The sequence below is a fragment of the Sinohyriopsis cumingii genome, chromosome 18, assembly GCF_028554795.1.
Source record: "Sinohyriopsis cumingii isolate HCF-2022 chromosome 18, ASM2855479v2, whole genome shotgun sequence".
Lineage (NCBI taxonomy): Eukaryota > Metazoa > Mollusca > Bivalvia > Unionida > Unionidae > Sinohyriopsis > Sinohyriopsis cumingii.
The window spans coordinates 16,082,959-16,110,691 of NC_142978.1; the positions used below are offsets into that span (position 1 = coordinate 16,082,959).

The 27,733-nt window shown below is 35.5% G+C and overlaps 1 protein-coding gene across 3 annotated transcripts; it reads right to left on the reverse strand.

Moving 5' to 3' along the window:
- Positions 1-388: 388 nt before the first annotated feature.
- Positions 389-27,727, reverse strand: LOC149776143 (kinetochore protein Spc25-like). 3 transcript variants are annotated; one of them, XM_089942439.1, is made up of 7 exons: positions 27,681-27,727; positions 19,225-19,388; positions 13,316-13,381; positions 12,394-12,540; positions 10,402-10,506; positions 6,980-7,081; positions 389-599 (listed from the first exon to the last, which is right to left on the reverse strand). In XM_089942439.1, the coding sequence occupies exons 2-7, from the start codon at positions 19,373-19,375 to the stop codon at positions 448-450; spliced, it is 723 nt and encodes a 240-aa protein (XP_089798565.1). In that variant the 5' UTR covers positions 19,376-19,388; positions 27,681-27,727; the 3' UTR covers positions 389-447. The 3 variants fall into 3 exon arrangements, with proteins under 3 accessions (XP_089798565.1, XP_089798564.1, XP_089798566.1); XM_089942438.1 differs by having other exon boundaries at positions 27,629-27,714; XM_089942440.1 differs by lacking the exon at positions 27,681-27,727 and adding an exon at positions 20,083-20,922.
- Positions 27,728-27,733: the final 6 nt, after the last annotated feature.

Here is a 27,733-nt window from a genome sequence, read left to right on the forward strand (position 1 = left end):
TAATCACTCCAATGTAAGCCATCAATAGGCTAATCACTCCAATGTAAGCCATCAAGAAAGGTTAGTCAAGATTTGCAATGTAAAACTAATTTTTTTTGTGCAGAAATTATGTTTTTACTTTTGGTCACTGAGAAAACCTTTGAAATTTTGACCCCCATGATAATAAATGTCTTACTAACCATAAGTCATCAACAAAGGTTTTCTCCAGGTCTATGACATAAAACTAAAGTAACTGTGCAGAAAACATGTTTCTACTTTCAGTCATGATGACTTGACCTTTAGACCACAAATCAGTAAGCTTCTTCTTCATTCCAAGATGGTGCAGACAATATATAAAAAATATATGCCCAGTCATTAGATGGGATTATAAAAACAAAACATTTTTACATTCAGATAAATACCAAATATTTATTTTTAAGGCAATTTAAAAGTTCACAACATAATAATTCATTTGCTAGATTCAGTCTGCAATTTTTTCCTGGAGACTTTAGCCTTGAAGCGCTTCCTCATGGCAATGACAAATGACTTAAGGTTGTTGGTTTGATTCAGTTTCTCTGTCAACTGTGCCAAGTCATCAATCTCTGGGTCACAGTCCTGAACTGTAAAAATCAAGAAACAATATCATAGCATGTGTTTTTGTTTTTTTTTTACAAATGAGCACTTGAAAGAGTCCTACTCAAGTAATTTATCCCTTGGAAATTTTCTGTCCAGATACAGTTGCCAAAACTACCATGATTCCTGTTTGCCACTGGCAATCAGTGAGTGCATAACTGTTATTTTCAGGAGTTCTTGTTACCATATATATATATATATATATATATATATATAAAAGTCGGTTCCAACTGCAAACACACAGTGTAGCCAATGATCTGCCATCACTTAATATGCCTGTAGATTGGTTTTCTGCAGTTGACAGCTAGATCCAACTTATATGTGATTATATATGGCAAGTGTTTGCTTTGTATTTATTTGCCCTAGCATATGATCAGTTTTGGTGTGTGATCTATATTTGTTCCAAATTGCACCGAGGGTACGAGTTTGATGTTTGCAGGTGAATACAGAAATTATAACTTGGAGAGTGAGGATGGACAGACAGACAGATGGATTAAATAAATCTTATATGCATTGAATGCATCCCCTTTCAAATCAGGTAATATCTGGATGTTAGTAAAACATGTTAGTAAAACATAATGCTAAGTCCACAAATGCAAAAATGTAGAAACATTTAAAAACCTGCAACAATTACAAGACATCTAATCATGTTATTTACATAAGCATACAAACATGTATACCAACTTTAATTTGTCTGCCTTAAGCGTTTTTTTTAAAGTGCTTGATTCTGAAAAAAATTACAAAAGTTCAGAAATGCATACATATACAATAAAACCAATTTCTTCTGGTAAAATGTTTCTTTGATAATACTTGCCCAATCATTATCCCTTAGGAGAACTACTATTACTTCACAAATATTATGACACCATTGCGACCCATTGGTATAAAGTGCTTGGTGTGCTCCACTGAGATTATATTCCATTGCCTTTATTCACCTCTTAAGGTCAGTGGCCATCTCACATGAGGGATTCTCTACCACTTGTTGTGAGAACTATTTGTTCATACAGGCATATTTAATAAGATCCTGATGTGTAGGGATGGGACGAAGCACCTGCCATTGTGGATGAATAACACAGATGAGGGAATATCACGATTGCTGGTGATCCTGTTGCAAGATTGATAAGGTTGGTTCTAGATTTGAATGGAGTAATCAGGATGAGACATTCAGATTCTTTTGATTCCTATATCAAATTTAGAATCCGAGGTGTTGGAGAAGTGCATATATTTATCCACTCCAATCTACAGAAAGAGCATTGATTATCCAGGCATTTGGGTCCGGGACTGGTGAGATAAAGGTTGGAGTTTTGGAATTCCACCTTGTCACCAGGTTCATTATAGGTCAATCCCATCAAGTATCTATTAAGTGAAACAAGTGATGAAGAGAACCATTCCATGTGTATTAGTTCCTTCTTGCAGAACAATGAATCTGCCAAATACATTAGCCATACTTGGATATGTTGAACATAAACCTGGATTGTTGTTGATAACACCACTTTAGAAAATCCCCAGCAAATATTTAAAGGCCTGATTACTTGTTTCTGCTTTGTTGTTTGGGATAAGTCACCACACTGAAGTCATCAGACAGAACAGAACTCCATTCCCATGTGGGTTCACGAGCCACCAATGAATAGCTTTCAAAATGGTTTCTATCTTGAGGAAGTTGATGTGTAAATAATGGTCCTGAGGGCCATGCTTCAACTGCATTCTGAAATGGTAGGAGACTTGCTACCTCAGTTATCTGTGTTCACATCAGTACTCATCGTGAGTGCTTGCAGATTCATCCCCAAAAAGAGTCCAGAATGGTTTCCCTGCCTTTGAATGCAACATCATATTGCTGCAGATTGTGAAAGTTGGTTCAATGGCCAAAGGTTTGGTCTCCATAATCATTGCCCAATAATGTGACCAAGGAATAAGATGTACGCTGTTGCATTGAACAAAACTTGGCCAGCTAAGGAATTTCTCTAGCTGATAAATTGCTCCATATAGGCATGGAATCTACTATTGCATGAATTCAATTCTCATTCCTGAAGGGAACATTCATTTTGCTTGAACACTAATCCGAGACCTAGTTGACTGAATCTTGAAAGTGTATGAAGACTGTTATGGCCTTGCTGACAAGGAGATTGAGAATGAAGGGAGGTAACACATGAAATCATGTCTTGCTCCAAAATTTAACCTGTCTGCTGCTTTGTACCCTCTTGTAGGCAAATTACAGAACTTCTGGAAGCTGTTTGAGTGGGGATGTGAAATCACACCTCTTTTAAGTCCACACTGATTTTGCCGTCTTCACAACAGACAGCATCAGAACCAGTTGTTGCATTCCATCACAAACCCAAGAGTGTAATAGAGTTGATTAAATATGTGCTTAGGTTGATGACCAAGTGATAAGTGCTGTGTTGTAGCTGAAAGAATTCTGGCCAAAGGCTTAGTAGGTGCACTGAATGTGATACTTAGTCCCCAGGAAACTACTGTCAGATCTCCATCTCATAATGGTAAATCTTTCCCCTTCAGCAATGAAAGATTGCAGCCATCTCCCAACTGGGACATGTGATAAGAGGGGAGGGCATGTATATCATTTGAGATAGGGAGTGTCTTGTAAAATGCTGGTGAAAATGATCACCTTCCATTGACTCTTCCACTTAGTTCAGGACGGTGGCTTGTTGCAAATTCCATTAACATGATCATTAAAGAACCGAAAAGATCATGAAGGTTGCAAGCGTAGCCTGGCCCATGGTGGTCTTTAAGGTGCAGGCAGAGAGCATTGCATTTTATTGTAAGTTCATAGCAGCTATTACAGCCATGTTCATAGTAGTGCCTCTATATTATAATGTGAACCATTCTATAAACATGCTACCACATATTTCAGGTGCGATTCGGTGTGGGACAATGTAAGCTGTGTTCCACCAATTGATAATCATCATAGATATTAGATGCAACACTGATCCCATAGTCACAATGTTATGAATCAAATCATGGTTATCCAAATGGAAAACAGAGAAGGCGTTTGTGAAAAAAGTCCATAGATGCCTGGAACTTGTAACTGATGATGTAAGCAGTCCCAAAGTATCATTAACTTGTCAGATTGTGGAAGCGATTGAAAGCAGACTCTTATGTAGACAACACTGACCTGATATCAAAATTGCAGACCTGGCAAGTGATGTAGTGGAATGACAATGATAAAGATCTAATAACAATGAGGAAACTTGAATACCAGTTTCGTTGGTTATAGATAAAGGCAGTTAAGTTGATGTCTCCTGTGCTAACTATGAGGTAGTTGGTAAAGAATGTCCAGGTTAGCAGCCCACCACTTATAAGTCAGATCCTGCTACTTTTAAGGTGTTGTTAAGTACAGTATTTCAGGTGAGGAGACATCTCATGAAAATTGAGGCCCCAAGATGGACATCATATACTAGAAGTGTCTTGAGGTACTATGCAGGTAAGATTGACCCAAGCAGGTGTTTATATAACCTGTATGTCTTCCACAGGAAGTGCCTAGCAGAAAAATGTGAGTTGAACTGATCCATGAGAGTGCCTGAATAGACTGGGTGTCACCCACAGGAAGTGCCTAGCAGAACAATGAGGGATAGTCTGCTGTATAACTGGTTTCATGAATTGGGTTCTTGGGTATTACAGCACTAAACTGGGCATTGTACACAAGAAGTGCTTAGCATCACTATGTGAGTCATGGACATGGACAAGTTTGTTTTCTGGTGGCTGATACTGTATGATTGTTTCTGGTTGTGGCCCATTGCAATCAGAGTTGCATTGCTGAGTCTGGTCATGAAGGAACATGGCCATCTTGGTTGGCATGATGTGGTCCAATTCTTGAGGTTGAGACGGGGTATGGGATATTGATCCATGTATCTTGTTCATAATTCTGATATGCAAGACTGTAACCAATGCTGTTGCTGCATTTTATCTCGCTGCCCAGTAAATGATATGGTTTCAAACCCTAGGTTGCAAGCTGATGTTTTTGTCTCTCAAGCTATGGTTGATATCTGCCCTATATATGTAAGTCTGACATGTATTCAAGAAATGACAACCAGAGTAAACTATACATATTGAGTGTTTGCCAGACTGGTCTCACTCATTGTCTAAATATGTAAGACAAAACAGAGCAGACCCTATATACATGTAGTGTAGTGAGTGTTCTGCTTTATGACCTTGTTTATGAACCTACACTTATTAATCTGGTTATAGCAATGTGAGGGGATGCCATTGTGACCATTGCAGGTATTAACAAAGGCACCTAATTGTGCTTAGAGAGCAAAGTGATAACATAGGAAGTTAGGAAACTTTGTCATAGGCAAAAGGAAGAACAGAAAAGTTTATTTATTGATAGAGTATACTTTCCTTTGAAGATGAAACTTCTTCCAGCTTGTTTTTGAGATAGAAAACTCCCAAACAGCTTATATAGATTTGGCAAGGCCTGTCTGTGGAGACTGTGCTATTTGGCAGGAGCATAAGTAGTAACTGGCAATTTCATGGGATTTGGAGCCAATCCCAGTATCAAGGCAGATCACTATATCTAACTGCCACCTAGTGGGCAGATAACTTTTAGCTTTTTAGCTAAATGTTTTTAGCCTGGGAGGGCTAGATTTGTAAGGTAGTAGTAGTTCTCCTAAGGTATTATGAATGGATAACCTACTTTGAAGAACAAACTGATAAACTGCTTCTGTGGCTGAAATTGAATCAGGTCTTCTACATAAACATGCCTCCAAAATTTCATTTTAAAGTAGGTCTCTAAATTTATTGTGCCATCACTCTAAAACAGATTTGGGTTACAGATATGGTACAGCAGCAAAAGACTATTATCCTTTCACAGTGGTGACATATTAACTGATAATTTGCCCCTCAGTCAAATGAAAAGAATTACTGAATAGAGTGTATGGCTCCATTAATAATTCATTCAATCATTTTTTCATATGCCTTACAAAATTGTGTGTGTGTGTGTGATTTGGATTTTTAATGTAGCTTTAAAAAAAATTCAGTCAAATCGCTACGACGTCTGCAGTGTGATGCTTTGGTGACAAGTAACCTGGCATTCTGCTCCATGGCTTCAATTGTTTTGTTTGGAAAGTGTACCCAGGCTCATGTTGAAATCATCATTTTGGATGAACCAGCATATACCTGTCAAGGTTTAGTAGGCCACTTTAGGGAATATATCAGGGGCCTCAACACTGAATAAGAGACTGACATGTATATAGTGATGTCTAGCACTGGAGCATCATGCCACAGACATGTAGCATGATGTCCCACCCAGTCACATTATCCTGACACCAGGCCAACCAGTCCTAACACTAACCTCTTGATGCTGAGCGCCAAGTGAGGCAGCTGTTAGTACCATTTTTGTAAGTCTTTGGTCTGATTCAGCTGGGGATCAAACCCATGACCTCCCACATCCGCAGTTCTTCCTTCACCATTTATACTGGCTGCCATGTATAGCCTATCGTGTTGAAAATGGCGTTAAACCTTACAAAAACAATCACAGGATCCATGTATTTGGTTTCTGTGTTTAAACTTTATATATAATGTAAAATAGCATGTATGCAATATTAATGTAACCATTTAAATTAAATAATGTGCTTTCAGCCTTTTTCCTTCACTTCTTCTGTGTTTTGGTTTCTTTTGTCTGGTCTTGGAACATGCAGATGTCATAAATTTGTTGCTTGTTTCAGAAAAGAAATTTGAAATAGGATAAACATGGTCGAGTCACAATAAATGATACTTGTGTTTTTCCATGTCTACTATTAATCGATGCCATGAAGCAAATAACATACTGAAGTCTTTATTTTCTCTTATTTGTTGGGGTCTACATCTCCCATGAAGAGCCTACCAGTTACATTTGCTTTAGGTAATTCTGACAAACTTAAATTTTAGCTAATTTTCGACACTGGGTAGAATGTGAGATCCTATTGGCTTTCCAATGAGCCAATGAAAAACAAGTAAGAAACTACTACCTACTTACACTTGAAACAACAGTGTTATGACAGAGGATAAAGGGAAATATCGCCATAGTCATAACATTTGTTGTCAACCTTCTCATAAGCTGGGATTAGCAGTAAGCCAGAATTGCAATTTTTTATTGATCAAAGGATGGATAAGAGTCATAGGCAGGTGTTAAATAGGTGAGAAATAAGGATTACAGATCTGCATCAAGATATTTTACTTATGAATTATCACCTGGTTTGCAGTTCAAATGAATCATATGATACTGAAACATATCAAAGAAATAACCACTTGTTATACTAATGAAAAAATTACTTGCCTGGCTTGGGGTAACTATGACAACAAGCACTTTTCTGCAACATGAAAAATTTGTGCTGGGTGTCCAAATCTGTATAAATATTCATGGCAATAGATTTACCTAGATATTTTCTATCTGCCCCTTCCAGTTTTAGGAAGAAGCAGAATATTCTGTCCTCTTCTTCTGGGTCAATTTTGTCGAACACGAATTGCAAACGGCCTCCTGAAATTGGTAATCAAGAAATACAGCTGTCTGAAAAAATGTCAAAAGCCTTCCTGTAAACAACCTCTAAAAAACATGAACAGGATAGGTGGGGCAGAGAGTAGGTATATGTAAATTACTTTTGATCCACTGGCATAATAATTATCATGAAGCAAACAAAGTTTCTCAACAGCAAATGCAAGAGCCTGGTAGATATGTTTCTTAAGGCTAAGCAATGCAAGATAGTCACAGCAAAAAAAGTAAACTATACACTGGTTGAGTTCCAAGCATGATGAAAGATAGTCACAGCAGTGTGTAAAAAGTAAACTATACACTGGTTGAGTTCCAAGCATGATGCACAGAAACACCATGTTTCATTGCAAACAATAAGTAACAATATAACAAGCCAAAATGGCAACAACAACAACAACAAGCACCTGGCCAGGGTAGTATATAAACTCTCCTGCACTTACATGTAGATAACCTAATAAATTGACATATGTACTTGGAAATTATTCTATGGTCTGCTTTCATTCCTGTGAGACAGCTGATATTTTCATTTACCATCAGTCTGATTAAATGTGTTTTAATATCAACGATATATATTGTATTTTAATATCAATGATACATGTTGTATTTTAATATCAATGATACATGTTGTATCTTAATATCAATGATACATGTTGTATACAAATATAAATGATACATGTTGTATCTTAATATCAATGATACATGTTGTATCTTAATATCAATGATACATGTTGTATTTTAATATCAATGATGCATGTTGTATTTTAATATCAATGATACATGTTGTATTTTAATATCAATGATGCATGTTGTATTTTAATATCAATGATGCATGTTGTATTTTAATATCAATGATACATGTTGTATTTTAATATCAATGATGCATGTTGTATCTTAATATAAATGATGCATGTTGTATCTTAATATCAATGATACATGTTGTATCTTAATATCAATGATGCATGTTGTATTTTAATATCAATGATGCATGTTGTATTTTAATATCAATGATGCATGTTGTATTTTAATATCAATGATACATGTTGTATTTTAATATCAATGATACATGTTGTATTTTAATATCAATGATACATGTTGTATCTTAATATCAATGATACATGTTGTATCTTAATATCAATGATACATGTTGTATCTTAATATCAATGATGCATGTTGTATTTTAATATCAATGATGCATGTTGTATTTTAATATCAATGATACATGTTGTATTTTAATATCAATGATACATGTTGTATCTTAATATCAATGATACATGTTGTATCTTAATATCAATGATACATGTTGTATTTTAATATCAATGATACATGTTGTATCTTAATATCAATGATACATGTTGTATCTTAATATCAATGATACATGTTGTATCTTAATATCAATGATACATGTATTTTAAATTGAATTGTAGTATTATCAATAACTTCAATCAGTATGTCAACGATAACAATGGCACAACAAAAAAGAAATGCTTTTATAGGTTACAAAATTGATGCCTTTGAAAATCTTGACATAAATTCACACCAAAGCCTAATGGTACAATATGCTAATCGAACAATTTCATTTCTTTTAACTAATTATGAGTTCACTTTTATTCCTGGAATATAAATTCTCATGGATTTGAGTTCCATAAATTAAAGACCCTCCCCAAAAAATGATACTTCAGTACAAAGTAGAGAACACACTTCCCATTCAGAAGATCACCCATCAATTTAAATATCTAAGAAAATGCATTGTTTGTACAAAACCACCAAAGTTGATACAACAAAAATTAATTACAAATTCAAAACATTTAAACAGGAAAAGAAAATGATTATGTGAGACTAATAGAATCTATGATGGAGACTGAACAAGACAAGGAAATCCCAGTCTAGGGGTTATAATAATTGTCTTCCAACAAGGCTATGTCAAGAGAGGAGACAAATAATGGATTTCCTTGTCTTGGTAAAAACATCGACATAGTTTATATTTCTCACCCAATTTTTTTCCAAGTCAATTAAATTAACCCTGCATTTTTGCAATGTAGTCATCAGATTCAAAAGCTATACTATTAATGAGCTACTATTATTGCTCTTACGTTACATCAGGTCTAATACTCTTTTATGAAAATATGGGTAATCTAGCTACTCCGCTCTTAGAAACAGAAGAAAGAAAAAAATAAAGAAAAGAATTATACTGTTATATGTTGGAAGTATTGCATAATGAGTGGCTTGGAGCAATGTGCAAATTGTTTACATAAATACTGCTCACTAATCCGAATATGTTAATGAGGGCAATGAGGTGAATTGTCGACCTTAAGTATACAAGTTCTACGTATGAGAAAATGGAAACATAAAAATATTTGATATTATTACAGTATTATGACATTTAATCAATGGATATCATATGAAATTAACAATGAGTAATTAATATCTCTTATATGGTTAAATTTTAACTTTCATCAGTTCTAATTTGGAAAATGTTCTCTGGTAGGCACAAGTACAATACTGTGCAGGACAACAGGCTTACTGGGAACAGTTATAAGGAAATTTAGCGACTGAAGAAATTTCTACTCCATGACTTTCTTGGAAATTTATATTTCTCTCCTGGAAATATGGCAAGTGTTGCTGTCACTAGTGCAATGATACGTTACATGGAAATCTTGTATGAACCACTCTGATTGGTAAGTGCAGTAGTTTTCATTTGCAATTGCATTATTATGGTTGATTCAACTGGGACAAATTGTGTGTGTTTGACAAAGATAGAGGAATCTGGTTTGAGCTAACACATTTCTGGTTTTTACCAGCTTTGCAGTAATTCTTGTGAGTTTGGATTTGTGTAGCCACTGATGTGAATAAGCCTGTGTGTCTGGAGCTCTACCAAACAGCTTGACGTGTGTGTGTGTGTGTTTGTGTGTGTCAAAATGTTTTATATGGTGTGTTATCACACTTGGAGAGACCTAAAGTTGCTTTAGGAGTGAATTTTGTTTATTAAATATCTGTTGTTGTTATCATTGTTTTTTGGATTTTATAACAACTCCATCAAGCACCACAGCAGACAACAAGGGATTCTTCTTTTTAAAAATAGTTCCCAGTGCAAGGACACCATGACTGAGAAAACCAGACTGAGAAAGGAAAATTGAGGTTAGCAAAACAGGTAGATTTATCTGATGCATGGGTGTGACTGTATTAGCACAAGCAGAAACATGCATATTGATGAAATCAATACAACTAATCTAACAGCAATAGATAAAATCATTAAAAAATTAAACTTATGAAAAGGAAAATTTTATTTTTCTACACAATTACTGGGTTACCTCTTGTTTTCCTTAACTTCAGTCCAAGCCTGTTTTCAAACACAGCAGCAGCTTTTCGAAGGTAGTCTAGTTTCTTTTGGCACTCCTTGTCCTGGGATGCAATAGCTGAAATGAGCCAAATAAAAGGATACAAAGTTTGATAGAACAAAACATCAATTGAGGACGGTGGAAAAAAGAACAGTTTCACAAAACCTGTGTTTTCATCTCTGTGAAATCTGTTGGAGTTCTCACACATCACTGCTTTTCAAGTGTGCAAAAAAAGTTATAATTTTTGCATGATTTGCAAACTCATGCACACTGCCAGCATCTCTGGATATGTGAAGGCATCAATGCAGATACACTGCTACTAGTACTTCTACTAGAATCCTTTATTTATCAAGGGGGACATAATTAGCTAACAGCTATTTTACATTAAGGCCCTGCATATAAAACAAACATGCATTTAATTAATAAAAAATGTACAAGGTCAACATCTAGTTTACTAAATAACACAAGTTAATACAAATTATGCAAGATTAACATACTGTTATTACATAACAGCTACCATATACATCTAAATATTTGTGAAAGTATAACTTCTTAAAAACTGAAACTTTAGGTGCATGCAGCAAATTGTTCCATAAAACTCTACCAGTGAATACAAAATATTTTTTCCAAACTTTTGGTATACATAGATCATTTAAATATTCTGGTGCTAAAATATTTAAGACCTTGAAAAGTAAGAACATCTTTTGTAAAAAATAGTGTACTCTTTAATTGGCATCCATTTGCTAACATTAAAAAGAAATGATATAGATGATAAAATATATCTGACATTCAAAACTACTTTAGCTGCTCTTACCATCTTTGTGCACTTTTTAGATCAACAGATCTGACATGAAACCTCTAACCCTGTTTATAATTCTAACTTTATAAGATAATTTTATGAGGAGTGCTTTGAAGTTCTTGGTCCAGGATAATGCTGTATCAATAATGATAGCTGAAAGTTTGGCATATTTAACAGTTTAAGTTTTCTGTACCGTCTACTTCTCAGTACAATTCTCTATGTTTGGCTGCTTGTTGTGTTGAGTAGATATCCATTAAGTGTTTTCTTTTTTTGTAATTTAGGTTAATTTACTTTGATCGATTCATTTCATAGCACACTGTAAATCTTCATTTAGTTTGCTTTCAACAATGCAGTGAAGACTATTTCCAAACTCTGGAAAATTATTTATATATAAAATGAAAACAATGGGGTCTAGAACTGATCCCTGTGATAATCCAATGGAAGTTTCCTTAAAATCCGATACAGTACCTCTCTGACTCGTAGCTTGTGATTTACTACTCGGTTTTGTGGGTTTTGTAACCCAATGGTATCGGGGCCCCAAGTGGCAGAGTGGTCTAAAGTGCTTACCGTTCTGGATCACTGCCATCTCACCTCTGTCTGCGTGGGTTCGAGCCTCAGGCTCGGCTAAGGTGGTTATGTGAGAAAGCCTGCCAGTAGCGTCTCGTGGGTCAGTGGTTCTTTCCCCACCAGTTGTACTGACTGCCATGTATAGCCTATCTTGTGCTGAAAAATGTCATTAAACCCTACAACAACAAGCTAATGGTATCATAAGCTGTAAGTAGACCTAAAAATAAAATCCAGTTATATATCAATAATATTCTTTAACCTATTATCAATCAAACCACCAGGTGCTATCTTGCAGAACTGATTTGAACGGAAGCCTGAATGACATATTTTGATAACAAGATGAACTGAAAATATGTGGTAACAGTAGAACAGGTACATGACTATAATTATTGAAACTCAGTAAATTTCCTAATCTAAAATGGGTGGCAACTCTAGAATTTAAAATGATATGAGAAGAACTCATTCTTTTGTCAAAATGATCTTTGGCATTCAGTAATGGATGACATGGAGCCGTGAAGGATGGCAACACTAAAATAGTGATAGACCCATTAAAAAGCAAGCATCCCCTGCCCAAAAAATTAAGCGGAGATGTAACATACCTTCCTTTTGCTTTGCAATTTGCTTGATGGCAACCTCCAGATCTGATTCCAACTTTTCCCGAGAATCAAGCATTGCATCTGTCTGTGTGTCAATCTCTTCCAACTTTTGCTTTAGCTTTTCTAGCTTCTCAGACTTTGTCTTTAAAGCTGTGGATATAATTATTATCTATCAATAAAGTATATTAAAAAAAATAATGGAAGACATTTGACCAATGAAATGTTACAGTATGAAATTTTGGAAGAATATCAATGTGAATATACAGTGGTTCCCCTCTTATGAAGCCCCTATCTTCTAATGCCACCCCCTTTAATGAAGCCACTCTCTTGATACCATCCCCTCTCTTTTGTGACCATCCCCTCTCTTTTGTGACCATCCCCTCTTATAAAGCCTTTCTTGAGACCATCCCCTCTTATGAAGCAGCTCTCTCTTTAGAACATTCCCTTAGTCACCACTTGCTACATTAAAGAAATTCTTCTTTACCATTCTTCCACCCTCATGGTATCCTGCTCCACTCATAAGGCCACCTTTACAATTTCAAAAGGGAGATCTCAATAAAGACAGAAAACTGTATTTACATTTCCACCCTTAAATACATTTCAGCTTCATTTCCATTTCCCTTGCATTTCAATGTATATTTACACTTCCATGTATTTACATTTCAGCTGTGTTTACATCTTGCCTGCATTTCAGTGCTCCTGTATTTACATGTTTAAGATCAATTTATTTTCTGTTACTGTATGTAAAGAATATACAATCAAATATACAACAGGCATTACATTTCAGCAAGTTTTATGAGGCTTACAAATTGTTGACACTTCAATATTTTTAAGATATGTGGAATTGGGTTAACAAGCTTTCATTCAAAATTGCTGCCAAAGCTCAAAGAATAAAAATTCTAAAACAGTTTGTGGTTCCACTTACCCTGACTCTGACTCTTTGCATCCTCTTTTATTTTTTTTATTTTTTCAGTGACCAGAATTTTCTCTTCTGAAAATTAAAAAAAATAGTTTTATTCAAATATACTCCATGGATTGTGTGCACAGGAAAAACAACAAACCATATAAATCATTCCTGTTACTAATTTTAACAATATGATGAAAATTCATAACAACCCTCAGACTTAGATACAACTGTTACTAAGACAGATATCTCAGGCTTGTTTACACAGGATTTAATGACCAGTCTTTCACCCATACGTAAAAATGTTCGCATAAAGTAGGGCTACTAAAAGAAGTAGAGGAAAAAACCCAGCCGAGTAGGGCTGAGTCATATGACTGACGTGCCATTTTTAGTTGAACCAAGAATATCTCTAGTCACACCTGTATTCACATATATGCTATTCCAATCTAGCAAACTTCTTTTTCCAGGAATAAACAAGTTTCACTCTGCAGCAGTCAACCTTTATCTGAAACTGCAGTTTTGACAAGGTTGAAAATCTGTCTCTATTACTCATGAAGCACAACAAATAGTTGGACCATGTCAAGACAAATTCACCAGAGCACCAGATATTTCTTTAAAAATGCATACATTACTGAAAAGCACTGACAGGCAAAGTGTTAGTACATATTAAATGGATTAACAAAATTTCCAGAAGTTTAAAAAGTAGGCACAACAGGGCTAATTTAAAAAAAATTAAGTATGGAAAAATAATGATTAAAAGGTCCAGAAGGTTGCTGAACAACAATCGCTGGGGCCACCATGGGGCAATATTGTAGATTTAATGTTGTGAAGGCTAACCACACTCCCAATATGAGACAGGAGATAAATTAAAAGGAAGCCTGTTATTGAGCCTCATTTCAAACAGGTCAACTAGAGGTCTTCTCCATAGTGTGAATAGGGACTGTGTAATGAAGTGGTGAAGACAACATTCCCTTAAGAAGGCTCTGCCATTCCTGGAAAGGATGTCCACTAAAATGTTCCTCCATAAAATGTGGCAGACTTCAATGGTAATGTTCTAAAAGTTGGTACAGCAGAGGAGGTTCCAGAATTCCTTGCAAACAGGAGCATGTGTGCCTCCCTGATGTCAGATATACACTGTGAGGAATGTATTGTCTGAGGAGACCATGACACATCGATCACTTACTCTTTCGATACAGCCATGCAAAGCTAGAGATGCTGCTTTCACTTCCAGGTTGCTGATGTAAAGGGACAATTCGGCCAGAGTTCAAAGACCCTGGAGAATTATGCCCTCTGGCTCTGAAAGAGCACCCCAACTGGAATCTGATGCACTGGCAAACAGGAAGGAGTTGGGTTCGGGTACATGAATGGGGACCCCAGTCAAGAATCTGTCCCAATTCATTGACCAGTGCAAATAATGATGAAACATTGGTCCTAGAGTTGGGTTGATAGAGAATCTCTGTGGCTTCCACCCTGCAAGAAGGAGGAACTGTAGAGGTTTCATATGTAGCCATCCTAGGGAAACAAAGTCAGCAGTGGCATTCAAGGTTACCAAACTGGGATAAGTAAAGATAAGCAGATAAAGATGTTTCTGCTTGCAGTGCCTCTAAGACTGCCATAATTCAATCTATCTGATACAGTGGAACCTATAATAAGTTCTGGTACATTAGGAAATTCATCACCATGTAAATAAAGTGGAACCTATAATAAATTCTGGTACATTAGGAAATTCATCCCCATGTACATAAAGTGGAACCATTAATAAGTTCTGGTACATTAGAAAATTCATCCCCATGTAAATAAAGTCCTCAGATGAAAAAAGTTCCATCTTTTCGAAGTTGGGCAGACAACCCCATTGAGTTACCACAGACCAACAATGGAAAAAATCCTGATGAAAGGACTGAACCCAAATATTCTTGATCAACCAATCATCAAAATATTGGAGAATTGGTGTTCCCAGTAATTGGAGGTATACTGCCACAACTCCCATAATACAAGTTAAAACTCTGGGTGCGGAAGAGAACCCATAATTGAAAAACTTCCTGGTCTAAGCAAAACTGGAGGTATTTGTGGTGTGGAGGAAATATCGGATGCACAAAAAGGCATCCTGAAGATTGATGAAGAGCTTTCTGGATTGAGGAAGTGATTTCCATCTTGAAAGGTTCCTCTAGAAGAAATTAATTTAAAGGGGAGAGATCAATTATAATACGAAACTTTCCACCATTTTTATAACCAAGAGGATTTGGGAATGCACAGTGAGAGACTGATCATTTATGACTTTCTCTACTGACCCCTTTTGCAAAAGGGTGCGCATTTCCTCTGTCAGTTTCACCAGATTGGACTGATATAAGAACATGGAGGGGGACCTTAACAGAGTGGGTTATTCCCAAAACTAGAGTCAATAACCCTTGCTCATGATAGAAAAGACCCAACCATCATCCGCCATACCTGACAATGGAATAAAGGCCTAGACAAGCACCTACAGGGATGCTTGGAAGAGGGAGTTTGGGTCCCTAGGGATGTTCTCCTCCTTCCTTCAATAGAGCAGGAAGGTGGGTTAGAGAAATTCCTTTGGGGGTCTGTGGTATCTTCACAAGTGCTGTGAACCTGACTGATGAGAAGGTCTAATTTAAGGTTATGCATTAGAGTGGGGCTGCATTTGTTTGAAAAACTTGGTGGACAGACCTTGAGGATGATTCACATTTCCACATTTTATTTTGATCTGATGGGCCAGGAGCAGTTGAGAAGGACTAATTTTGAGAGTCTACTAAGTCTTGGGAAGCCACTGTAAGGATTAGTGGTCAAAAGAGGATCTTGGCTTCAAAAGAGCAGGCCTTAAAAGGTCTTTACCATGGCTAAGCAAGACCTTTGAAGAATCCAGAGCAAAGTCATGGCATATATGCAGAAATTCCACTGAAAATGCATTGCAAGATAAAGTGCATGTCAAGACATCTTGGCATACTAAATGATGTAGCTGAGATGTCAGCATGTGATGCTTTGGTGACAAGTAACCTGGCATTCTGTTTCACGGCTTCAATTGTTTTAATTGGAAGGTGTGCCCAGGCTCCTGTTGAAATCATCATTTTGGATGAACCATCATACACCTGTCATGGTTTAGTAGGCCACTTTAGGGAATACACTCGATATTAGGGGCCTCAACACTGAAGAAGAGACTGACATGTATATAGTGATGTCTAGCACTGAGGCATCATGCCGCAGACATGTAGCATGATGTCCCACCAAGTCACATTATTATGACACCAAGCCAACCAGTCCTAACACTAACCTTTTAATGATGAGCGCCAAGTGAGGCAGCTGTTAGTACCATTTTTATAAATCTCTGGTATGACTCAGCTAGGGATTAAACCCATGACCTTCCACATCCGAGGCAGATGCTCTAACCACTAGGCCACCAGAGCGGTCTTGGAGGAATCAGGAAGAATTATAGAAGATTATTTTCTGCAAAATGGAGAATATTTTCTTGGACTGTGTTCTTGATTCCAGGAATAATAGGCACTATATATCATTTACTGCTTTACCATAGGATAAGAATTAATCCTCTTCAACCAACTGAGAGGAGGGCGTGGGCATAATAGGAGGTGTCAATGGACATGCTTCTGTCTCAAACTCGTTGAGTCAATAAGGACAGATAAGACATCAACTCTGAACTGCAGGTCGGCTAGACATCAGTGCACTAACTATGTAAACAAAGACTGGCTCTAGACATTTCAACCCCTGCATGATCTGCTACAGCTGGTTGTTAATGGACTACTGGCTGAGATTTATGATCCCATTCAAGCCATCAACAAATGGTACTTCACGGCTCCATGCAAATGTCACATGGGTGGACATAAATGCAAGCTTGCAGTGGCTGATTTATAGATTAGGTAAAATGTTTTTATAAAAACTGCAATTATGTTAAAAAAAGAAGTAATAAAACCAAAGTGTTTATTATTATTAAAACAAAGACAAATATGCAATGTCAGGTTTTTTTGTTTACCTGAACCTATTATATATTTGATGTTGACAGTTGTCATTTTCCTACCCTGTCCCTGCCCCCCCCACCTCTTGGCTTTCTTTGGCTACCGTGTTGTCATAACAAAATGCAAGTTACTGATGGCTACATTTTTTGAGGGTTGTAATATAAAGAACTGAATTGTATCATTCTTCACAGAAATCAATGAACATAATATTATTGCTAGTTTCATCCCATTATTACCGAGTTCTTTGTTCTAGTCATACAGACAATGCCCAAGTCAACTTTTGTGCCAGGCATACACTTAATAATGTGCAAAGAATGCAATAGAAATAACAACACTGATGATTCAAAAATAATTTTATATAGAAACCACCATATTATACTTTAAATCTTGAGCAAGAGTAAAAAATCAATGAAGTAATATGCAAACTTTACTCTGATACTTGGGAATGCTAAAAGAAAATAGTCACAAAAAGAAATAATCAATAAATTTACATTAAACATCACCAATTAAAACTTTGGTGACATTCTTTTTATGCCCCCAACATATCTATGGAAGGGTCATATAGTGCTATCACTGTCAAATTGTCCCATTTTGTCCCAAATTGTCCCATTTTTTGCAAATTTCATTTCTGCTCAATAAGTTTGAAGGATTTCATTGACTGAAACCAAATTGGGTACAAGGTTTAAGAAAATCAAGGTCAAGTTATAAATTTACCATTTGACAACAAAATGTAACAGTTTATGGCCTCTGAGTTAAATGTATGTGCAATTAGGATTTTTAATGTAGCTTTAACAATTTTTCAGTCATATCGCTACAATGTCTGCAGTGTGGAAGTTTATAGTTTATTGGGGCATCATGCTGTAGACATGTAGCATGATGTCCCACCCAGTCACATTATCCTGACACCAGGCTGACCAGTCCTAACACTAACCTCTTAATGCTGAGCACCAAGAGAGGCAGCTGTTAATGCCATCTTTGTAAGTCTTTGGTATGACTTGGCCAGGGATTGAACCCATGACCTCCCGCTTCTGAGACGGACGCTCTAACCACTAGGCCACTATAGCGGTTTGAGTTAAATCTTTGCCTTTCATTCTCATCATACAGTAGCAGATTGACTTTTGTTTTATGGTGTTTAAATATGTATGTGATAATTGAAGAGAGAAAACTTCACCAGACAGAAAAGCACATACTAAAAGCTGATTCTTGTTTTAAACTTAATGGACACCCATAGCAAGCACACACTAAAAGCTACGTCTTGTTTTAAACTTTCACACTTAAAAGACATACAGCAAGTACACAGCTGCTGCATCATCATGGATGCTGACTAATAATTTTAAATCAGTGCATCTATTAGCAATAATTAGGAGCCAGTGCAGTGGGGGCATAACTCGCATTGTTCTTTCCTGGTCCTGTGCTCAGTCCCTAGGGCTGGCCTCTGCAAAAGTTAGTGACCAGCGTTAAACTGATGGCATTCTCATAACACTGCCATCAGGGATGCAATGATTACTTCTTACAAATTGTTAAAACCTGGTGTGTGTTGTTTTTGAATATTTAACATAGCTTTAACAATTTGAGTCACATCGCTATGATGTCTGCAGTGTCACAGTTTATAGTGATGTCTAGCACTGGGGCATCATGTTGCAGACATGTGGCTCATGTCCCACCAAGTCACATTATCCTGACACCAGGCAGACCTGATAAAAGCTAATTCTTGTTTCAAACTTAAATGACATCCTCAGCAAGTACACTTTAGATGCTAATTCTTGTTTTAAACTTAGAAGGCATCTACAGAGTAAAATATTTTTTTAAAAACCTGTCAACAGCAAATGATATCATAAATATATTATGTATACTATTTGATGAGTTCAACACAGACTTGAAAAAAATACAAAAGGTAGTGAAAGTAAACCAAGACAAATTGTTTTTAGATAATTTCTGACAGCTCAGAACCTTTGCTTTTCTGCAGTAATTGGTCCTCTTTTAATTTTAATCCTTTCTCTAACTTGAGAAATTCCTCTCCCATCCAGCTTTCCATTTTCTCTTGAGTTTGGCTAAGCATGTTTTTAAAGTTCCGCAACTCTGCATCTTGATCCGTCTCCATTTGTTATTGTTTTCTGTCAAACACAATGAAATCATTGAAAAAATAACTGTACATATGACAATCATGTGAAATTTGTATTTCTTTTTATCTGTAAGTACAAAATTTAGTCCTACAATATAAGATATTGACTGTGATATTTGTGTTAGGTACTGGTGAAAGACTTAATGCTTGAATGAGTGGTACAGTGTTTACTGGTCTGTCAACCCTGAAACTAGAGGCCAAAGTTTCAAGAATATGTCCCATAGTTAGCAAAAACATACTGACATTGTCACAAATACCAAATATCCAAGGGAGGTAACTATACTTACTGCAATGCCTTTATCCTTACTGAAACTAATGCAATGACTTTTTCAAACTCATTTTTTCCCATTTTAGTTGATTGAAGAGCACTGGTAGCCAAGGAAAGCTGAAGTTGGTTAACATGTGGTTACTTTTCTTTAATGACATGAATGTGTCTGATCACATTTGACCAGATATTCTCCGATTTTATTTTGTACTTCATTACAAACAAGATTTAGTAACGCTCTAATTCTTTTGTTGAAAGTTGAAGAATCTATATTTTTAAGAAGACAAAATAGTATACAGTAACAATATATATATATATCTGAAACAGACTAAACTGTACACTATACAGGGCTGATCAAATTTTGTTTTCATCCACTTGTCCAGGACAAGTGGTTTTTGGAAAAGTCACATATCCCCCTTACCTTTCACTTGTCCCAAAACTGTAATCACTTGCAAAAATTTGATGAGATGTATGTACTTTAATCTATAGCAAAAACAAACAAAATAATGTACAATTAAAACAATTTACATTTTTCAAATATAATGGTTGGTATTACACGTTTGGCAAGTTCAGATGTAAACGTTTTAGTTGCAAGACTTGAGAAAATGTCCATGTACATGTCTAGCAGTAAGGGAACAGCTGATAGCTGTTGCCGGGTTGAAGTCCTCATACTCGGGCCCATTTGCTGAAATATTCATTAGAATTTGTCGTCTTTTGGTTTAATAATTCCTTAATGAAGTACAATTTGTGTCGTATTCTGTTTGGTTAATTGCCTTTATGGCAGCACTTTTGAAAATAGTCCACCACCATTTGTAGCTTTATTAATTTTGGTAACGGTTTCCTTGCTTATTTATATAAAGGGATTAGGTAATAGCAAATGCTTTGTCTGTAGGCGTTCTGAAACTGGATTGTCCAGTTTTTTTCTTTTTTTTGTTATTGTTCACATCTCTTCTAATCACTGTGGATGTGTAGGAGCTGGATAGAACTACAAGACTCATCAGGGTTTTGGTGGATTTGGCATCACCTTTTTCTCATAATTACACAAATTTTTTGATGTGCTTAGAGTGTTTATTTATTTTTCTGAACCTTTTACCACCTAACAATTTTTCCAATCAACATGGTTTCAATGCTGTGTTAAGCAGAAATGTATATCCACTTCAAGACATGGATAACAAAATCTTTTTGTGGGCTACCATAGTTCCCATTTTTGGTAGCCCATCAAACTACCACAAACATTAGTGATTTGTCTACCCCTGATATATTGTATGTAGAGATTTTTTATAAGTAACATCTGAAGGAACAGAGTACTTCAGCATTTACAAAATACTGTTATGACTTATGAGACATATTCCGTGAAAAGAGGTAACAATATACTGTATGACTTAGAAGGCCTGTTCAGAGAAAAGAGGTCAACGCATACAAAATACTTTATGACTTACAAGACATATTGCACCAAAAAGAGGTCAACACATACAATATACTGTATGACTTACAAGACATTTTGTGAAGAGGTCAATAAATACAATATACTGTGTGATTTACAAGACATATTCTATAAAATGAGGTCACTCAGGTGATATAACAAAACTAAATAGCTGGAAACCTTTCTCCAGGTCATCAAACAGACAGCTGAACTTGACCAAAGCTTTTAATAGATAAGTCACATAAACTACTTTATAAATGACACCAACATAGCATCAGAAATAACTGCTAAACTAGACTAAAGGTTTCCTGATAGGATGGTGTTAGTAATACTCAAGGTACTAGTCTCATCAGTAGTACCACAACGTTCTGTTCAAGGTTCCATCCTTTTCCTGCTATACAACAATGATCCAACTAAAACAGTAAAACTATTTGCAGATGATCCAGCCCTATACCTCAATGCTAGTAATAAATCATAACATAATAAACTTCAACAAGACATTCCTACACTTTAAAAATTAAAGGAACCATGGGAAATAGATTTTAACTACAGTAAATGTCAAGATCATTATTTTTTGGCAGAAGATGCGGTCTTTAAAGACGGATTCTAATAAATACACTTTACCTGGTGAGAAATGATCAACACTGGATCGTGTTAAATACCTTCATATAGACATTACTCCTGACTTAAACTGAAACAATCACATGTAAAAACAATAACTTGTGCCAAAAATAAAACTTATTTGAAAAAAAAACATAAAAAATCCAACATGAAGGAATATATATTCAAAACTGCTTATAATCCTTTCTTGATACTGCAACATGAATATGCCTCATCTGTCCATACACAAAATGGAATCCAAATACAAATACAAATAAGAGCAGGTTGACAGGTAAAAAATATACCATATTTTCCGGCCTACAAGTCGATGCGGAGTATAAGTCGAATTGACCAATTTTGTAAATTTTCCATCCTTCGTCCATATATAAGTCGATTCGGAGTATAAGATGAGGCCAGGTCAATAATTTGGCTTTGTATTCTATCCTAGTAACTTCCGGTTGCATGAATATTGATGGTATCGTTGTATGATATTCCATATTACTGGCAATCGTGAAATTGCATTACCGATGCTAACATGCTTGTGATTTTACTTCTGAACTGCTATATTTTGTTATCAATTGACACAGCTGAATAAACAGTCCATGCTTGTTTTATTATAATTGAAAGCACATCCATGTTGTAGTTCATTTTATTACCTGTAGTTACGAACGTAACTTATACAAACTTGTCATTTTCTATCGTAAGTTTGAAAGTCACGGACTCCGTTAAATCGATTCGTATATATATATATATATATATATATATATATATATATATATATATATATATACTATTTTTTAAGTGTTTATTATGTTTGGACTTGGATATAATTAACATTTTATTACTAATCTATTCAATGATATACCCCACTATTATCTTTATCGGCGAGTTTGAATACAAAGTAATGGGTATGATCTCTTGTCCTTATAACAAATTTTGTATGGACAATGACTTCAATAAAATGTTGACAGATTTTCATTTCCCTAAAAAAGCCTCATTTCCCTACTGGCAGCCTTGCTGATTTGACCTATTCTGTCGATTCTTGCCCTCAATCTGGTTTCAATTATAGCCAAAGCGCTAAGCATGTTTAATTACCGTGTAAATAACACTGCATAGCCATGTGGTTGTTGTGACAATGTACATCGTAATTAAAACAAGAATGAATTGTTGATTTAGAGGTGTTTATTGATAAAGGAATATAGTAGGCTCGTAATACATGAGGATTATCCCAATTGTCAGGTAACTCAAAATACCGTCTTTTTTCTCTTTGCAAAAGCTACAAATAAAAACTGCCCTGAATAAAAGAACGATCTTGTACACGGACAATTTTTTTCATCTCTCATTCTCTCTCTCTCGTGCGCACACACACAAGCACGCATGCGCTCACAATATATCTGATTTTAGTTTAGTTTAAACCATATTTGTTTTAATTATGATATCCATTGCAACAAGAGCCACATGGCTGTGCATGCTATAATTATTACTTCCAGTTAAAACCAGTCTTGAGTGCAAGATTGAACAGATGAGATAAACTCAGTGAGGCTAACAATAGGGAAATAAGGCAATTCATAGGGAAATCAGAAATGTGAAGAAAATGAGGAGACAGAAAACAAAAGTTGCAAACAAAAAATAAATAAAAATACTTTTTATTATACTTTAACATATCTGTGAAATCCCACCTTTCTCTTCAGCGAACTTTACAACTTCCATCTTAAAAGACGCATTGTAAGACTTGCGTGATTTGATGGGAGGCATTGTGAGATAAGTTGTATGATTTGTACGGGGATATTTATATGAATGATTATGACTGAAAAGATTGATCAAAATATACCGAACTCATTAAAATGTGCCTGTACTATAGCAATGAAAACAATGCCAATGGCTAAATTCATTATTTACATCTAGAGAAGGGAGTGGACATCATTTCCTGTTGTACTTAATCCCATTGATATTAAAAACGGGTAGCGTAATTGATGCGGATTAATGATAAAGAGCAATGGGGTACCGGCAATATGGTAACTAGTATCGGTAGCTAAAGCCAATATCAAGGTCTAAAAAATTGCGGCAACTGGCTTTGATTGTTGTTGGAAACCAAAGACCAATTTATCAACAACCGGTATAATCAAAGAGAGACACCGAATCGTCAGCTGGTTAAGAATGAATATAGGTGAAGTGTTGACATTACAATTTGCATTAAACTGAATTGCAAAACTAAAAATCAAGGATCACTGATGATCTATGAGTACTGGTAGTCCATCTATATATCTGATTTTAGTGTAGTTTAAACCTAATTTATTTGAGAAACTTTGTCAAATACAATTAGAAACATATGATTTGGGGGATTCAGTAGAATGCATGATCTACATTATTTTATAAATAATCATAGAACGCTCGAGTTAATATGGATTACATCCCTTTGTAGGATCAATTGGATCAATCAAAAAGCTATGCCGGTAGTTGCTCACGTGTGTCCAGCATTATACTGGAAAATCAAATATTAATGGACCAGTTATTTCATATCTTCTTTTTTAGGAACAAACAATATGCTTTGAATTAGTACAGTACACTATAGAGTATAGACCGTAAGTGTGCTATGCGGCCCGGTAAATTGTTTTCTTTTATTTTATGTTGGAGAAATAAGAAAAAACATGCAGAATGCAAAATAAATAATGACAAAACTTACAAATATAAACGCAGTCATATTAGTTTATGACAATTTATTGACAAAGTAATTTAACATGAATTTGTACTTCTATGTGACCTGTTTTCGTTTATGCCGATTATAGAGCAATGTCAATAGCATACCGGATACTGTAATCCATATATAAGTCGATGCAAATTCAATGACACAATCCATATATAAGTCAATTTGGAATATAAGATGAAGACCGAACTTTCAAGTCAAAAAGTATCGACTTATACGCCGGAAAATACGGTACTCACAAACTGCTAGAGTAACCAATATGCAAAACAAATTAAGTTGGTAGGCATTTCAAGACTGATGCACAATTGGTCATGTTCAACAAAATCGTACACACAAAAAAATGTGTGGATTTTCTCTAACTACCTTATAGAAGACAATTGACCAGAATGATCAGACACATGCACCTTTTTTCTCCATACATAAGTTTACAGTCTATTGTCCCCTCCCCTTGAAATGTTTCCTCTTAATTTCTGATCTCTTACCTATTTGTAACATTTAACAATGTAATACTTTTGCCTTTACCAGTCTGCCTTTCCCACTTCCTTCTCTTGCTAATATGCACAGATGTACATAATCCTTCAGAATGCATGTGGCAGATCAAAATCATGTACTTTAAAACCCAAATTTGTGATGAACAAATACTACATATGCATGCTGATTTACAGTTGTATAGTTATAACTAACATACCGAATGCCAAACTACCATCCTCTCTAAATAAATAAAACCCAGATCTTTGCTGTAGACGAGTACTTTTGCTGAAAGTTTTATGTAGCATTGTGGGTGTCTATCATCTGAATCATACACACACAGTCCAAAAAACCCTATGGTCAGTAACTAGCGGATATGTAATCATAAAATAATTGATATCATGCACTCCCTTTTGGTATTAAAGAAGATTCAACATAAGGGTATATGGAGAACTCGCCCCAATGTATCTGGAGAAGTCGCCCCAAATGGTTGGAGAAGTCACCCCAAAACATGTCATCCAGAAAACCTGTTTAATATTTATCTTTGAAATAAATAAATTATTTAAAAGATAGAAAGTGTACCCTAGAACAATACTGTTAGCAACAAAGATGTCGCCACATGGTGGTTACTGCATTATTTTAATAAACTAATGATGTATCTTATTATCTGGTATTGACTCTCCTGTACAAGGAAGCAAACTCCATACCTATGCAACTCAAGATGGTTTTGGAAGGAAAACCGAAACAAAGTCAGACCCGGAAAGCAAAAGAAAAACAAGTTAGAATATTTCACTTGTGGGATATGTTCAAAAATGAAGAACTAAATGTCAGTGCATTGTTGATTAAATGTTCTAGACTCTTTGCTGCACCAGTATCCTAATTCTATTTTGTTATGTTTGTCATTCCAAAGTAATGGTGCAAATGTCATCATGGCAAAGTGTATATTCCTTTTTGGCCATTTGGTAAATTTCGGTAAGTTCATAGATATATGAAGTGATATCAAAATCATTGTCAAATTTGCTGAGATCCTACTTTTACTAAAACAACAGGAACACTTGTTTAAAAATGCAAAAAGGATGAGTCGTCATTGTTTTTAACTCGGATATAAACATTTTTGTTCTTAATCCATTTTGATAGAATATATGTAAGTGCTGTGTGCAGCTTATTTAAATTGATGTTCAAATAAATGTAATTATTTTATCAAACGTTCTATTAAGTAGTCACAGTCATTTTTTTAGAGTTTTCAGATTGTGAAATAGATTGTTGAATACCTTTTCCTTGATTGAACATGTTCAGCATGGATCCAAAGTTTTTTTTTCATCCTCTTAGATGATCATATGCTTGGTACTGAATAATATGGGAAATATTGCCATTGTTTTCCATCAGTGCTCATCTCTGACAGTTATACGGCAAAACTGTTTCAATATCGGTAGCAAAAAGTATTCATTTTGAAATCCTTACTTTAAAGCACTGCTGAACTCGGCTCGTTAGATTTCTTATAACAACACACACAGGAACACCACAAGGAAAAATTGTAAACAAATTTTACTGTTAACTTTCTTGACTGATACATCTATTATACTAACAATATTCATTAATGTGGTAATTACTCTCAAACTCGGACCAGGCTGATTTGGTACAAATTACTGATTAGGCCCAGATTTCTGGCTGATTCTCCAAACTTCCAAGCTGATTCAGACCATGTGAAATATTCAGTTTAGTCCAGGATTTAAATGTGACATTTAAATTTGTTTTTAAAGATAATCTTCTCATGTCCAAAGTTCGTCGAGCAGTTCAAATATGCATTTAAGGTAACAAAATCCCATTAATACGCGTGATCATGGTGTTGTTATATATAATAAAATAACGTAATCCTGTTTATTTTCCATCGACAATTTAGTAGTGAAATATTTTTTTAAACTTCTCGTTCAACTTTAAATAGTTTGTTTTATGGAGAAATGATAAAATTACGAACACTGACAAAAAAGAAATAAACTAAATGATGGGCATAGTACATGTGAGCTTTGAGAAACTGCCTGAATTATGTGCATTAGCCATGATGTTGAACTCAGTAGCTACCGCATTTCCTGGGTAGGCATCTATGATGCTGTTTATCAAGTTCAAGTACCAGTCGTCAATGGTAAGCGAATCTCAATGATGAATCAGATTAAATTGTTCAGTTATAGAGATGCTACTATAACCCTTTCGCTTATTGACGGTCAGCACTAATTCAGTCGATTTTGAGTTATAGAGGTCCATGCTCTCAGGATGACTTGGTTATTAGGTTGGAACCCTTTCATATGTAAAACTGCAGACGTCACATCATGCTTACACCCACTCTATTTTTCCAAATAAAATGCATATAATGATTTGAAGAGCAGATCAAATGGGACAAATAACACTTCTTTTTTGTTAAGTACAGAAGAGGAGTTGATCACATGGAAAAGTTGCAAAGTTGCACATTTGATAGATTTCATAAGTTATTAAGTTGAAGAAAAACAACAATAAATAAAGCCTTAACAACCATGTGGCGACATCTCAGAATTAGTATATATGATCCTTGGGGCGACTTCTCCAGGAGCAGAGGGGCGACTTTTCCTGACGTCTGGGATGAGTTTCAGGGCGAGTTCTCCATAATTCCAACATAAGCGGGGGGGGGGGAGTTGAATGAATCTCTTTGGAATGATAATTATAATATAACTGAAATTAAATCGATGCTATTTTTTGTTTAGCTCTTTCTCGGTTGTTGTCAGGCCGTCCTGCAATGATTACACTTTGAACTTTCAAATTCCAGTATACGTCACGATGAAAACATTGAAAGTACCGCTCTCAGCTCTGTTTGCATAAAAATTGCCGGAAGTATAGCTGTTTATCAAT